Source organism: Pseudomyrmex gracilis, unplaced genomic scaffold, assembly GCF_002006095.1.
Source record: "Pseudomyrmex gracilis isolate BER0280 unplaced genomic scaffold, ASM200609v1 scaffold_4, whole genome shotgun sequence".
Classification (NCBI taxonomy): domain Eukaryota; kingdom Metazoa; phylum Arthropoda; class Insecta; order Hymenoptera; family Formicidae; genus Pseudomyrmex; species Pseudomyrmex gracilis.
The window spans coordinates 1,634,828-1,651,600 of record NW_018020588.1 but is presented as its reverse complement, the minus strand read 5'-3'; the positions used below and the strand labels follow the sequence as shown (position 1 = coordinate 1,651,600).

The following is a 16,773-nucleotide window of genomic DNA, read 5'->3' as shown; positions in this document are numbered from 1 at the left end:
CTGAAGAAAGAGCGAATATAGCGTTGATGAGATTTGTGGTGTTGCATCAGCCGTACCGGTTAGATGTGCGTAGTTACGCTTAGATATTTTTGGACAATCTTCGGTGTTTTTACACCGATTTCTTCAGTTTATCAGTATTTTTAACGAACGTACAACTCCGTGGCTTGTACCCAAACCACGGTTTAGAACCTGTGTCACGATTCCTAAAGACTTAGAATGGCGTATGGACTAGCTTGAAACGGTCCTTTGAGCCATATATGCACCAAACCAAACCAAGAAAGAGCGAATCGCAGTTTAGTTCCAAACTAATCCCGTCTGTGAACCTAGATGGCGCAGAAATACAGTTTTCACGTTTTTGTATGGGAGTTTCCATACCCTGTGCAAACGCGCTGCGTGCCACAGTGCAACGCCATTTTCTGCGCTCGCGGTTGAAGTTGGTTCGCGTTTGTGCGTTCGTGCGAACGGTCAGTCATCGCGACGTCGACCGACGTTGCTCATACGTTGATCGTCGTTTTGTCTTCCTGACGAAGACGCCATTGTCTTCTCTTTGTCCCGCTTGTCCTGCTCTCCGTCCGGGATATGCGTGGACACGCGGTGGACAGCCGTGCGACGGATATGATGGTGAGTGGTGAGCGAATATGTGAGCGTGTATGTTGTAAGAAAGAGAGAGAGAGAAACAAAGAAAGAAAGAGGATAGTTTCGAACAAGCGATCGGGAATAACGAAGACGGAAAATGAAATCTAAGTTCTGTGTGTTTCATGACGTTTCCGTCGGTCTATCGTTCTTCCTGTATCTTGCCGTCAATCTGGCCACGATAACGGAATCTCAGAGTATTGATAAAATGTTGCAGCATCGAGATTAACACCGCTACTTCATGGGCGGCGGTTTTCCGGGTCCGCACATGGTCGTACCATAAGGCACAGGGCGCCGGCTGTCTATCCTGTGCAGGGGGTGGCTCTCCCCGAACAATATCTCTCTCTTTCTCTCTCTCTCTTTCTCTTTTTCAGTAAAGCAGTTCAGCCAGCGCTTCTCTATCGTTGCTAGAATGCGACGCCATCGCCTCCATTGACAGTGCGACGCCTATTGTTTGAACATTTATTATTTTATTGCTCGCACCAGTTAATTCCACTAGGATAATAATTAGGATAATAAAAAGGATAATAAGAAGGATAATTAAAAGAATCAACCTGTTTGTACGGAAACTGCAGGAAATCCAGGTTCAAGATTGTCACATCGCAGTTTCTTCAGGTTTTGAAAAACAATGCTGTAGGTTTCTTACATTCGTGTATCAATTCGCACATTAAGAAGCATAAGAGAGAAAAGATCCACTCTCATCTCTCAAGATCAGTGAATTAGAAAGGAAGAAGAGGAATTGTGTGTGAAATACATAGCATAGAATAACTACCAGACATTATTGTAAATTGTGCGTTAGTTTTATATCAAACGTTTTTAGCTTTTAATTAACAACTCATAAAACAGGCTAATAATTAGAATGTTGATTGATAATGATCAGAAATTTCGATGTCATAAATTTAGTTTTATATATAAGAGCGTCCACACAAATGGATACTTATCAGAAACAGGTTGCTCGCTTTATATTATTAAAATTACGTTATTGTCAAATATTTGAAACAAATGTATATGTGCGATCTCGAAGAGCGATCGACCGCGCCTGACCGTTTTTGTGTTAATTTATTAACGAACCGTTAGATCATGGTCACCGCACGCATTTGTACGTACGTGAGCATATCAGCATTATCGACCGATGACAGTTGACACGCCGAGTCATTTTATCTCCGCAGGTTTTTTTTATCTGTGAAAGTCGATTTACAAATCAGGCGCAAACGTCTTTTTTGTTAGTTAAATCAGGAACATTAATATATATTCCATCTGTAAGAGTCTTCGAAATTGAAGAATTTTATACTTTTTGAATTTCAAGATGGAATTTAAAACCGTTAGTTAAATATCAAACTCTCGGAGTTCTTGTAACCGAGAATTAGATTCATCTTCTTCGTTCCATTTGATATCGAGAGAGAGAATGTGTAACCACAGCAAACTTGACCCTCTCGTTCTCAAGCGCGGTTATTTGGTTGAACTTGGATCATCTTGGATCATCTTCTAGTGAATCTCCCGGGCTGATGTTATTTAGCTTAAATCTTATCCGAAGCCAATAGATAAAACTAACATCTTCCCGCGGCTTCTAAAGCGCACGATAATTGAGAACCTCGAACTGAGCTCCAGAATTAAACATCTAGGCTTGTGTTGTCGAAAAACAAATTTTTAACTCATTCTCAGAAGTGCAAAGAGTGTTAAGTTGCCATACGATTCATTCTTATTTGTTTAAAATTTTTTTGGAAAGTAATACGTTTCCTAATTTGATTTACGCACCATTATCGATTATGATTGCGAGTAATATTATTCGATATTTTTTATCTTAAATAAATGCGCAACAATCGTTTATTATTGCGAGAAAGCAGCGACGCATTACTCAGAACGTATCCCTTCGCGTACCAGAGACAATCTACAATAACATTATCATTCTCTTCGACCTCTGTTGGCCGTGTTACCTTGAACGAGGTCGACCGCGTGTTGTCAACAACGTTAAGACACGCATCGCGCCGTTCCGTTTCGCGAAATCTCTGCGAAGAAACTTGTCAGTGAATTTACGTAACTGCACATCAACGACAGCCAGTTATATGCGCAATCCTGTCACGCACGAGACGCTGAACGCAGTTTGCGCGACGTGAATATATGAATGATTAGAACTGTCATGGACTATTTCGTTGAATAAAATTGGCTTTTCTCATATTTTAATAGAAAAAAACGGAGATAAGTAAACTTTGGGTATTACTTTTTAAGTGAATTTTTTTATCTGATTGTGAGATTCAATGTCTTTTTTTCCAATAAAGCTTGTTTTGTCTTTCTGTAGTAGTTCAAGACGCTTGGTGAATTCTTGCGACGTGATGAAAAAAAAAAAAAAACACGCGCGATGCACAAAATCGATAGTTCAACTTTTATGGTATAAAAGAAATAATTTTTTTTGTTTTTGTCCGTTCGACTCAATGTGATTCATTAGCTCTGATTAGCGCATTTTGGTTTTAAGTAACTAACAGTGTACCATGTGTATGAATGGCGAAGAACAGACTCTTCGGACTTCATTCAATGTGTAATTCAGTGACTCAATTTGACAAGCTGTCGCCAGCTGTTGTCAGTCGGATTCATTTATAGAAATTACTCAGATAATATCAACCATTTTAATCTGGCTTTAAAACCGCGAGTGGTTGATGAAGACTCATATTGTACATACAACGAGCCGTTTACATTCGCGCGCGCTTATTTTGCAAGCTCGGAGTAATAAGCGATTTGTTCTTGTGTAATTCACTTCTCGTAACATGTGTGCAAGCTTTACTCAGACCAAATTGAGCAAAATGTATAATAAGCAATTTGATCTTTTGTATCCATTTATTATTTATTTATTGCACCATTTGTCAAACTTTTTAAAATAAACTTCAAATTTATCTTTTCATAAAAAACACAAAAATACAGACACAGACGTACAAACATAAATACAAGAAGCCAAAGTTCGATTTTAGTTTTTTTGGAAAAATGTTCGGTTACAGAAGTATGATTCTGCAAATCTCTTGTAGGGTTGCGGTTTAATCCATGGTTACACGAAGACCTATTCAATTAAGCTTCATGACATACTGTACTCGTGGAAACTAGGCTAAGATTCCACATTTGTTGACTCTGTTATAGTTATTGATACTGGCTCTATAATAGACGTATTTTATTCTGTAGAAATATTTTGAAATAAAGTATGACAAATTATTTGTTGGTCTTTTTTGTTATTGCAAATTATAATAGCGAAATTATTTCCGAACGGAATGATTCTGTTTTTTAATTAAATAATTCTAATTCGAAGCGTCACAAATTACCTGATATCCGGATAGTGAAGTCAGATTTGAAAAAACAAAACTCGCGTGTGGAGTCTTAATTTTCACGACGTTAGGTTGCCCAATGTTTATAGATTGCACTCATCCTCGAGGTCGGAATAATGAAATATCCTCCTTATACAAAAGACTACACATGTTTTGCTTCATCCTCGCGTAAACGATAAAAGAGAAGTGCGTTCGCGAAATGGAACCCGCAAAATTTGCGGTATTACAAATGCGACGCAATATCTCAAAGAGTAAATATTTAATCGTAAAGTAAACGTAGCATAGTGACTTGAGATTATTATCTACTAGCAAACTTACAACTATTAATACTACGCAATACACAACAAAATTTACATTTTTCTCGATTACATTATATGAAGAGAAATAGGAAAAGCTAGCGCAAATTCAATAATTATTTGTACATATAAGTTTGTAATGTATAAATAATTACTTTGGGAGATAATGACTCAATAATAAGACAAAAATTTATTGTTAGTGAAAAGTATTTTGATGTAAAAAAAATTTATGAATGTTGAAAAAGTGCCGTTAAAAGTCTAAAACTGACATAAAAATTTAATTTTCTATAATACTAATTGCGCTAATACTTAAATTGCGGAAGAGATAATTGAAGGATTACAGCACGTTTGAAAAAAGATTTTCGATAGTTGGAAACGTTCTCTTCGCCCCTGACAAGTGGGCGTTTACTGATGCCACGTCATTCTGCAGTTCTTATCGTTATCGGCGTGCATCCCACGAAAGATGATTTTGATATGCGCGTGAGTACATACTTTCCAGTAATGTATTGATCGCAATCAATTATACCCAGTATACTTATGCCTAAGAAATATTTGCAAAATTTGAAGAAATGATCAATATTTTAAGATTTTCTTCGCAAGATTCGTGGCTTTTCAATGTTTTCGAAAAACTTTCGTGTCACGCGGAAAGTGTGACGCGCAAAATTTAAACCTGAGAGAATCTGGAAATTTGCTATTAAGAGTGTTGTGTATCATAGGTTAATTTCGTACCAGCACGATAGTGCACCGACCCCAAACATCCAGCTCGAGTCATTATGGGCCCTCTTTATGTTGGTACGCAGCGTCTTCCGAGTCTTTTGACAGATGTTCGCCGCACGAGAACATTTCCGAATTCGGTAAAGAGAGAGATGTTCTCGACAATTATCGCACTTGCGTTTAAAAGTCATAGTCTCCGTGTTATTCAAATTGATTGTTCTAATTCACAAAAGCCTGCTTCTACACTCACGCAAGGAGAATAAATCTGTTTATGCTGGAAAACGTGCATATAACATTCGCACGCCGGTATGTACATGTACTCGACAAGCCGGACCGGGATACATCCGAGGTCGACGTCTCCTCACTCACCATAACGAATGTTACTCGATACTTCGCGCTACAGTGTCTCCAACAGAGTCGGAGCTTTTTGTCTATCCTCCATCTACCGGCAGTCCTTCCTTTCTCGAAAGCTTTTCTGAATAAGTAAATCACGACCAAGAAACACTTTCATCTTTTAAATTGCTGTTTTGTTTGAAAAAAAAACTCGTGATTTCTTATATTTGTAACTTTATCAATTTTATATAAAAAATTTATATACATAGCTTATCAATTCTATATATATATAGATGTGTATAATTTTTACATTTTTAGAGATATTTGTGTGTGTATGTGTACACTTTTGTCATACACGACTTTGAAACAGAGAATTATATTCGTGGGAGCTAGAACGTGGTGAGATATTATGACGTCATCTCTTTTATTATCGAGGGGTTGATGATGTTGAAGAAACCGCGTATATGTACATACCGGCGCGCGTTGTTACTGCACGTTCCTACTGATTTAACTCGGGTTAGCGAGGGTTGACGAAAATATCTTCAGGGTGATCTTTATTCGATGAACGCGCGGCGTTGTTGTTTCAATACCGACAGCAGCGAGCAACTTCGTAATCGATGTATCGCATCTCATGCAAAAAGAGGATGTGCATAGAAAATTTCAAGAGCTTCGATAAAATATTCAAAAAACAACTTTCTTGAACTGTGTAAAACTTGAAATAGTTTTTTTTAGCATTTCATGACATCTTTGTATAAATCGCTTGCTTTCACTCGACGAACGAATTGGACTCGATGTCGAGAGCGCGTGAAATTTGAGACGTGCTAGGTCGAGGTTTGCGATGCGAGAGCTGATCGCTAATTGTTAACGACAATACTCTTTTCGATTCTACGGAAAGAGTAAAAGCTTGTTATACTTTTGCGTTTGGCCATTATAAATAATGAACACAATGATTGTTTCCGTTAATTTCCAACAAGTTCGGTAAAATTAGAATTCGAAAACAAAAATTATACTCACAATCGATGCAGCTAATGTGCAACTATTCGGAATCGTTTTATCGTAACATCGCACAATGCAAGATAGGAGATAATTTTCGTGGCCCGCGTTATCTTGATCAAAACTTCGTGCAGTGTATACAAAATTCAAGACGATGATAGAGGTGTGTACACATACAGAACGTAAGATATAAATATCTAAGCCAGGCAATCTGTGAGAAGCAGCGTCACAGCTTTTTAGCACACACGTTTGCTTCCGTAACAGATAAACCTCGATATAATTTATTCAACCTGTCGTTAGTGACCCCAACGATTCACATCCTTCCCTTATCAGTGACCCAAATACAAGCGTTGCTAGCTCTCTCTGTCTCTCTTTCTCTTTCTCTCTTTTTTTTTCTCACACTATCTTTTTCTTTAGTTGCTTCTTCTGACTAATTTCTCGTGCTTTAGCCGCGTTTATTAATCTTGCATGGCTAGTAAACACTATATAACATATTTTTGCTCTCAGTGAAAAAAAGTGATCTTTATTGACTTTGATGCGCAGTATGCGATTTTAGAATTTCGCAATCATGTCATAGGAATTAAAGATAATATTAAAATAAAGTAGTACTGAAAGCGGCCATATTATTTTATTTTTAAATTCTGATAAAAATTACTTTTTTTCTAAAAAACAAAAAAAAGCGAGCGAACAAAAATGTCAAATTTGTTGTACAGTATAATTTGCCAACACGTGCGATAAATTATTAATTTTTAAAGTAAAGTTTTACACTTACGTCTGTTAATCTATTGATCTGTTAATTTTTTATAAAATAGATAATTAAAAAGTGATAAATATCGGTATGCGCTATCGTGTAATGCAACAAAGAGTTACGAACACATCGTGATTTTATACGAGCGATTGGATTTTATTGAGAGATCGCGACTTCAATATATATTCTCAATACATTCTCGGGAGGCGCGAAGTGACATTTCGCAGGAAAAGATGGAATCCTAGATGCACGTGTCCGCGGTTGCGAAGTCGCTGCACGTCACGGCATTAACATAAACTCTTTATTGTCGGCGCTGATGCTTAGTTGGATTATACCGTTCGATCGCACGATATTGTCTCCGTCGATATGCGCTTTTCTTTTGAGAGAAACCTGAACGGCGTTGGAATGTTCTAAGAGTTTCCGGCAAATATCTACACATGCCATGCAGGATGATATAGTGACGTGAGAAATATAAGTACGCGAATAAGATAAAGATAAAAACTAATAAAACTAAGTTCACGCGCTTTTACGTAACGCTCGATTAATCATATTAATTTTTCAGCAATTTATATACTTTTTAACGACAAAAACTATTTTCCGTAAATTTAATTTTGTGCACATATGAATAGCGTAAAAGAAATATATGATAAAACTCACCTAAGTCTTGAAATTGCATCGATTTTTGCATCTGGAAGAGGATGATGATCTTGTTTTTTCTTGCGCACACAGATTTATTTTACGCGTGACCATATGGTTGACATGTGCATTCTCTTTCTTTCAGCTTATGCACATGTGCGTCAGGATGCAGTCTTTGAATAATCAGTGGAAACAGCGTGACATCTTGGTTAAAGTCATTAGCCGCGTTTTAGCACTGTCAAGTGAATTCGAAGAATATTGAACGTTGATGTGTATATCGATACTGGAAAAAAAAAAAAATAGGTTTTGAAGAAAAACAATAAATTCCAGAAAATGATAACAAAACGTGCGAGATAAAAATATTTTACATACAAATATATACAGTGAAAATCTTGTTCAATTGATATTTTGACAAGTATTTTTGCTATGTAATGAATTTTTAATTATTTCGAATTATCTCGAGTGAAAGTTGAAAAAAAAATCGTATCGATGGACACGTCATTTGCTTTTGAATGATACTTAATTGGTGTTGTCGCACTCGATGCAATTGAATGTAATTTGAAATAAATGTAAAACAAGCAAGCGATAGGCACGCTGCGAGAAGAAAATAACTCTTTCCGGTTTCTACTTCGAGAATATAAATATGATGTAATAACAATAGTAACATTACTGCGAGAGTACTCATCGTACTTTAGCGTAGTGATGACTTTTTTGCCTCAGGATAGTATCTATCTTTTACAAGTCCGCTGCATATGACAGCTCAGCGTGATTACAGTGGTCAGTCACAAACTTTAAGCTCGCTGTATTCTCTTAGCATGGATTTACTTGCAATATGTCAGAAATATTAGATTAGTTTTCAAGATAGTGGATCGGCCTATAAAGAGAACATGAAAGATATTTGTCTAAAAAGTTTATAAATTCGCGATGATCTCTTTTGCGAGATTCACGATGTCTCATATATATGATATCTCGTAATATAATATTTGTGCAATGCAGTTTTATCGTGGTCGATTTAACAGCCGTGAAACGAAACGTTTATCGCCAGCCTCGTTCACTAGCTTGCATCCGTCTGCTAAAGGGCTGCTTGGCTGCGTGGGAGCTTAAATAAAATATAAATACAGCGATGCCACAAAGGTTAAGGATTATGGTAACTATTCACGTTGCGCTCGTATGGGGCGATAAATACCTCGTTAGATCGTGATGACCTCGCGATGAAGTTTTCATTGAAACTGTATAGAGAGAGAAAGAGAGAGAGATGATTAAAATATTTTTCCATAGTCTTATTCGAAACTTTTAGAGTAAATATTGCAACGTATACAACAAAGTCGCTTGTAGGTTTAGCAGTATCGAAATATATAACAGAAAAACTTACAATTGTAAAACAAACATCTGATAATTTTCTAATACTTCATAATTTTTGACGAAAATTTTGTAATTTGTTGTGGTTTTTAGGTATCGAAAACGCGGTGAGTGAGTTATCGCTAGGAGGAGTAAGGAGAAACGAACAGGCAAGTCGAAGATGCCGCTTCCGAAGCGACTGGTGGAGCCCGTGCACGTAGCACGCGGCACCATCCCCGAGGACTTCCCGTTGCCATCTGAGCTCGAGGCAGCCACCAACGGCACTTTGGCCAACACTATCCGACAACTGTCCAGTTTGTCGAGACACGCCGAGGATCTGTTCGGCGAGCTGGCGCGAGAGGCTCACGGACTGAGCGATCGAGCAAACTCTCTGCAAGCTAGAATAGATCGTTTGGCCGTCAAGGTCACTCAGCTGGATAGTAACGTCGAAGAAGGTGCGCGAAACAAATTCTTATAATAATCCTTATAATAAATTGTAATTGTAGTTGAAACAATAAGTAAATAGCAGATTTTCAAGAAAATATCATAAATTTCAAAAGTTTTGAATCGGACGACACAGTTCAGATATTGAGATCTCTTTGTTTTTTTCTTTGCAGTTTCGCTGCAAGACATACATATGAGGAAAGCTTTCAAAAGTTCTGTAGTATTTGACCAGCAAGTTGTCTCTAGGGACACTATGCCGACAGCGATGCTGGAAACGTATCATCAATGCGATACGCCACCGCCTCTGGACAAGCTTAATATTTATAGGTAATTAACGACATCGTTTAATTTTCTCTCAAGCTAAGCTTGACTTGAACGATAATCTAATTGAATCTAAAATTACAACTATCTTGATCTTTAGGGAGGATGGCAAGGACGGTTTAAAGTTTTACACCGACCCGAATTATTTCTTCGATTTGTGGAGTCAGGAGATGCTCAAAGACACGGAAAAGAAGCTGCATGATCGAGGAAAGAAGGTAGGCCATTCTTTTGCGGTAGTATTTCTTAAAAAAAAACAAAAAACAAAAGGCGCACTTCGATAACTGTTATATGTGTAACATTTATAATTCTATTATTACACTTTTTATAAATTTCTACATTGAGATGTATGTCAAGTTATTTAAGTCTAATTCTTTGGTCTTCGAAACTGTGTCGGAATGTGCGAAACGAGCTTTGTAGACTGAACTAAATTGTTTTATGATTATTTAACGTGTCTAATGCTGCGATTCTAACTACTGAATTACTATCCCCTTCGTTATAGAGCGAGTCTGAATATGCCGAACCGTTCAGAGAGGCAAGTCGATGGTTTGGATCTTTGTAGTTTCTTTTTAATCTTTCTTACCCTCTTTACCAAACATCCAACAGTATCTCACACAGTCAGTGAAATAGCTCGATGTCACCAGCCATTCTATACTCATCGCATAATCATTACTCTGTGATCTTTTACTTTCATTAACTGATCTTTTTGCTGATATAGAGACTGACGCTAGATGCTCGCTTTCTCCAAGTTTTGTAGTTACGGCAAAACAGCCACGTTTTTGTTTTCAGTGACAACACACCACTTTGCGTAGATCGAATGCAAACAGAACTTCCTCGACCAAGTTTGTCAATTTTTTCGACGATCAAAACCAAAAAAAAGCGCGAAAATTCTATCTACGCAGGGCCCGAATTTTTAAACTCGAAAAAGAAACTTCTACTCTCACCGTAAATTATCCTTTGAAACTCTCGAATAAAAAGGTTTCTCACACTTGCCATCATTTTATCGATCACTTGTGTAATGCCGTTCTTTGTCAGTTTGATGCAAGTTTTGAATGTACTTGTATAGAACTGCGTTAAATTTGTATCATCCACCGAATCATCTTCGAATGACACACAGGACATACTTTTATGATTTCGATTGTTTCATCGTCCATTGCAGGAATATCTCATCTTTCCACTTCATATTTGTCGTGTAGGAAATAAAATTGTCATCACAAACAAATTAGATTAATTGAATGTTTTTTTTTTTTTACAACAGATTTTCATCGAACTTTTATAGTGATATATTTTATTATCACTTTCGTAGAGCACTTTTTATTTCCTACACATATGTGTGTTCATGTCCCACACATAATTATTGATCCGGTATAAATTTTAAATTATTTTATATAAACAAGTTTTCAATATCATCCTTAAATTAAATCTTTTTCACGACAACATCCTTCGCGTCTGTTTCAAAGACATACTTGTTCACTTACTGGATCAATAGTCGGGATGTTCTTTAAACCGATTGTGCTTGACTTATGCGATGCTGTCTTGATGTTATCTCTTTTGCATTACACATTTTAAATCACTGTTTTCTTTACAAAATAGCCACATAGGCCTCGGAATGAGGGTGGCGGTGGAGGTGGCGGTAGACATAAAAAGCGTGTGAGGCAGCCACACAACACCAGGGAACGACAACGGCAATTGGCCGTAGGTCATGGAGAGTATATCATGCCGACGCAATCGGTGCAGTACAGGCCGCAGCATAACGTGCAATCCGATGATTCTCTGTTGGGAATGGTGATGACGGAACCAAAACCGCCAAGACCCAATAGCATCGAGTTGCGACGAAGTTATCCTCCGGAAGAACAACATTTGTACAGCCCGCCGTCTTCCGATTACAGGTATAAATATCACAACAAAATATATATCAGTATACATAATAAATTAATAACATTTGTATATAGAATTTTTTATATCTTTATATTTTTTATTTATATCATTTTTATATATTTTTTATCTTGGATATTTCTAAACTTTATTATTTTTCTAATTGCAAATGTTTCACTATGTATGATTTTATACGTAATAATTTTCTTATCGTAGGGCAAATTACGTGACTCAGGGCTATGATGAAAACTCGTATGGCTCGCATTACGCTCCGGGTCAGGTACCGACCAACAGCGAAACGTATCAGAGTCCCGGTGGTCAGAGCACTCCGAGTAGGGGCGGCAGATCGCGGCCGTCGCAACCTCCACCGGCGCCACCGAGTAACGCTTCCAGCAATTCTACGCCCACGGTGGCCTCTGCTAATAATACACCTACCAGAGGTAGATCCATGAGTACTGGCAGGGATACTCTACCTCCGCCACCTCCTCCACCAGGGGAAACTATGTCTCCTCCTTCCATGAACGGTACGTTAACTTAAAGAAAATTAGTGTTTTTTTTTTCTGCTTTGAGTTCTATTTTTCTGCACTACATATAAAAAATGCACTTTTTGTTTTACACAACATACAATAAAAGTTAAATTATTTCTAAAGTATTTACCAAAAACTTATTTTCAACGAAAAAAGTGAGAATAACTTATCTGATATAATTTTTGCTAATGTTCCAGGTTCTATACCGGCACATTTACTGAATAGGAACGGTAGTCGATCAGACAGTCCTTTACCGAGTCAGCGATCAACACCTACGCCGCCAAATCACGCAGGCGCTGACGAGACTGATCCGGTGGCGCCCCAAGATCTCCCGCCACCTCCACCTACCCCAGATCCCACTCCTCCAAGACCCATTTCACCACCGTGCAACATACCACCGCCTCCACCACCGCCACCTCCTCCGCCAGTTGCTAACGGGCCCACGGCGCCATTGCCACTGACAAATGGCGATATCGCAAAAATGATTGCGACCAATCCGCCAAAGTTGAAGCCCATAAAGAGTATTGTGGACGGTCAGCTGAGGAAGCCCGTCAACCCAAATATACCATTGGTTGATCCGCGAAATGACTTGCTCAAAGCGATCCGCGACGGTAAGTTATGTTAATTAATATATCGAACGTTTATGTTAAAATTTGACAATATTTTATCTGAACGACCACTTCTAGGGATAAAGCTGCGCAAGGTGGAGAAAATCGAGCAGAAGGAAGTAGAGCGCGTGAATGCTCTTAACGACGTCGCATCTATCTTGGCGCGTCGCGTCGCTGTCGAGTTTAGCGATAGCGACTCAGCATCGGAGAGCGAATGCGACAGCGAGGGATGGGGTGAACAAGAAAGCAATCTGGCGTGACCCAACTCTTTGACATCTACCGCCGCTACCTAGAAAAAAATGGCTGATTCGTATTAACGCTTGGACGCCATTCTAACGTTTTTCACAGCGCTAACAGTGAGCTGATCTGTTTTATGTTCATTTCATGTACATGACACATATCTCATTTTTGAAAATTTGTAAAACGCTCGCATGTTGTATATTAGGCCGTATAATTTCCAAGCCTACGCAAGAAGCCAAGCAAATTTTAAATTATCAAAAATACGATCGTATACTATCTTCTCAACGAGGATAATTTGTTACGAAAGATATGTGTGTCGCAAGATAAAGAATGTTCTGGATTTTAAGTTATTAAATTATTATTATTGCTCACACGTTGAGTTAGCAAAAACAGTAAGAGATATTTCTCTATATTTCTTCTTTTTGTGTTGTTATTAATATGAAATTCAAGAGACATCAAGATGCTTGTAATAGACTTTGTCACTAGGTTACGAATATTTATGAAAACACTCATTTTTTTAATAAACAAAAACTAATATTTACTTTAAAAAAGAATTTAAAAAAATTAAAAACAAAGTCTTTGCTTCTCGACGATTTCATAGATGTTCTGATCATGACGTCGTCTACTTAGATTTTCTTTAAATTAACTCGCAATATTGAAGTCGGCTGATCAACTAATCAGTCGACAAAGCAATAGTCCCACTTAGTTTAATCACTCCCTCTTTAACACTTCAAGAACGTACACTGGTTAAATTGCGAACATAACTTTTGCTACGACAGATTGCGATTTAAACACTGTTTGCAGCAAACGAGAATTTTGTAGCTTGCAAAGGTACGCAGTGCAAAGTTCGTACAGTTACTACTATACTTCATAATGTTTTTAATCTAGGTTATAAATCCTGGATCGGCAAGCAAACTCGTAGACAAAGAAGCTGACAAGTTGAACGCCATTTAAAAAATTTCAAATTAAAATTTTATGTATACATTTTATATTGCTAACCGAATAATTATGAATTATAAATGTTTACGAAATGTCAGATCCAAAAAACAGTTTTCGACTTGGTTTGTTGTAAAAAATATAATTTTATTGATTATTTATTATTTACACAGTTTAGAAACATACTATATAATATTTCAGATTAGTACAAATTATTATTCTATTACTAAATTTGTAAATATCCATCAATCAAAAATTATACACATTCCGTTAAAATTTGTGGTAAAAAAGTTTTGAATTAACTTTAAATGTGAATTCCTTAGGATCGATATTTTGTTATTTGTGATTAGCGTATAGTTCTTCGCAGTAAAAATAAATTTTTCACCGGTGATGGCATTCAAGTTGTAGCGTGTCAGCAAAATGCGCACAGAAAGTGAACATCGACTTGCCGAAGTCGTAGCTCGTCTGGTAGAGCGACTTCCATCTCGGCACATTCCATAGCAAAATTGTTAACACGACGATGCATAACGATCGTTCACTCACACACATAATAATAGTGATGACGATATAATCGTAACAAGTAATAATAATATATAAACATCTCTATTTATCCCTTAGACGAACGCTCCGTGTTAATACGTATATTACCGGTAAGGCGAGACGAATTAAACCAAAAGATGCAAGGAATACCCTTGAGCGAGAGACTATAAGTTAAAAATCTTTTTCTCAAAACTTCTTTTGTATGTGTAGAGAGAGAGAGAGAGAGAGAGAGAGAGAAAGAGAAAGAGAAAGAGAGAAAAAGAAAAAATATTTCCGAGATTTATATTCTCCGCGTTTCGGAGTCGCGATATCTTCCATATGTTGATATAGAAATGTACAAGATACTGCGAAAGTAATCACATTATTTATATATGTAATGTCCTTTTTTTTTTATATTTTTGTATTCGGAATTTCAGGAAATAACGATAGCAAATGTACACGGATAAATGTTCCAAAATTTTTTGTAAGACACAAAAAAAGATAATTATTATCTTTTTAATTAAAGAAGATATTTGAGACGAGTGAAATTTATAATGCGATTACTTTTGCTGCGTCTTATGGAAATCGTACTCTCAGAAAAACCAAAATACTCCGTTAAGTATAGAAAAGGTGCGACTAAGTGCGCGAGAGAGTTTTAATATTTTTTTTTAGCGAATATATTATTAGCGTATACAATTCGACAATGCGAGAAAGACAAAACAAATATATTGTTCGTGAAACCAAGAGCACAGTTGCCAATCGAAGAGTAAACGTGAAAGGGAAATACGATTGTGATTTATTTTGCATCGATGTTAGCAAGGCACGACAATGACGACAATTCTAGATAAACCGATACATTTATATATACATATATATATATACATATATAAAGATATATCTTTTATATATATATATATAAAAGATATTGATATCTTTTATATATATATATATAAAAGATATCAATTTTTTTTAAGATTGCCGCAAGATTTTACGGCCAAGACGGGGAAAAAGATTTTTTCTTCGCTACTCTTAAAAGTTTCTTTGAGAGTAAGATCTGTAAATTTTATTGTACGTAGGCGAATCTTTTGTAAGTAATGAGAAAGTAGAGCGAGCGATTCTGTTATTAAACTCGGAGGGTTTACTTTTTTCTTTTACAAAAAATGAACTAAAATTTTACTTTTACATAAATTATAGAACTGTATAAGTTTCGTGTGTGTGTATTGTGTGTGTGTATACGTATAGAAGTTGTTTTGCGTGCGCACACGTACATACACACAAACTCTAGTAAATTATAGTTTGATATTTTTATCAGAAAACGCAGTAAAAAATTTTTGTTATTTTATGTTTTTTTCTAAATACACAAACTTATTTTTAATTTTATGTATTTTTGAGTTATTCTAGGCAAACCCTTCACATTTTTTTTCATCATGATGGCGTTCAAGCGATTCAAACTATGTTGCAGTGATTTATATATATTTAATGCTTCGTTCTGTGTATAAAAAATACGATATAAAGGCGCAAATGCGATGTGAAATTCGTTGGCAACGACGTGTATATTTACGTAAATCTAAAAAAAAAAAAACCATAGGGTATTGATAAGCTAAAGTAATAATCGCTTTTTATGTATTATATAACGAGGCTCGTCGAGATAAAAAGCGGATTGCCTGAAAATTTAAAAGCTCGCAAGCTCAATTTATTTAAAACTAAACGAAGTTATAAAGTGTAAACAAGATCGCGATTATATTCAAATCGAAGAAAAAAATAGATTAATTTTAATTTTTTTTATTTTCACATAAATAATGTAATATCATTCTGCTTTATTATAACGCATATACAGGGTGTCCGACAATTAGTGTAAAATCTCTCGTAGGCAGGTAGAAGGAGTAAAATTGAGTCGAAAAGTCCTGAACTATTTTTTTCTATTACATATAATATAAAGGAGTAATTATTGAATAAATCAATCCAATCAACCCCGACTTTTAGCCGGGTGCAGGTCAGTGAGCCGCGCGGAGCGCTCACGCACACCAGGCGCCTGGTTCACTGACGTGCGCCCGGCTAAAGGTCGGCGTTGATTGGGTTGATTTATTCAATAATTACTCCTTTATTATATGTAATAGAAAAACATGGTTCAGGACTTTTCGACTCAATTTTACTCCTTTCTATCTGCCTACGAGATATTTTACACTAATTGTCGGACACCCTGTATATCATGTGTATAGTATGTTATAATGTGATTAACATTTATTTCTATCTTTAGTAGTCAAGTCGCATTTCACGGTTGGGATATCACATTTTGTTTCTTATTTGCGA

The 16,773-nt window shown here is 36.5% G+C and overlaps 1 protein-coding gene across 3 annotated transcripts; it reads left to right on the top strand.

Annotated features, from left to right (window-relative positions):
- The first annotated feature begins 40 nt into the window (after nucleotides 1–40).
- LOC109856223 (wiskott-Aldrich syndrome protein family member 3) lies at nucleotides 41–14,142 on the top strand. 3 transcript variants are annotated; one of them, XM_020431249.1, is made up of 9 exons: nucleotides 41–621; nucleotides 9,111–9,451; nucleotides 9,614–9,767; nucleotides 9,862–9,976; nucleotides 10,261–10,293; nucleotides 11,352–11,647; nucleotides 11,850–12,157; nucleotides 12,358–12,771; nucleotides 12,847–14,142. In XM_020431249.1, exons 2-9 carry the CDS (start codon nucleotides 9,178–9,180, stop codon nucleotides 13,026–13,028), a joined length of 1,776 nt encoding a protein of 591 aa, XP_020286838.1. In that variant the 5' UTR covers nucleotides 41–621; nucleotides 9,111–9,177; the 3' UTR covers nucleotides 13,029–14,142. The 3 variants fall into 3 exon arrangements, with proteins under 3 accessions (XP_020286838.1, XP_020286858.1, XP_020286848.1); XM_020431259.1 differs by lacking the exon at nucleotides 41–621 and adding an exon at nucleotides 8,703–8,805; XM_020431269.1 differs by lacking the exon at nucleotides 10,261–10,293.
- The last annotated feature ends 2,631 nt before the right edge of the window (nucleotides 14,143–16,773 follow it).

Bases quoted from the DNA above. Each gene is read 5' to 3' on its own strand.
- LOC109856223 (XM_020431249.1), top strand. From the start codon at position 9,178: ATGCCGCTTCCGAAGCGACTGGTGGAGCCCGTGCACGTAGCACGCGGC. The intron at 9,977-10,260 runs GTAGGCCATTCT...CCTTCGTTATAG, and splicing joins TGCATGATCGAGGAAAGAAG to AGCGAGTCTGAATATGCCGA. The intron at 12,158-12,357 runs GTACGTTAACTT...CTAATGTTCCAG, and splicing joins GTCTCCTCCTTCCATGAACG to GTTCTATACCGGCACATTTA.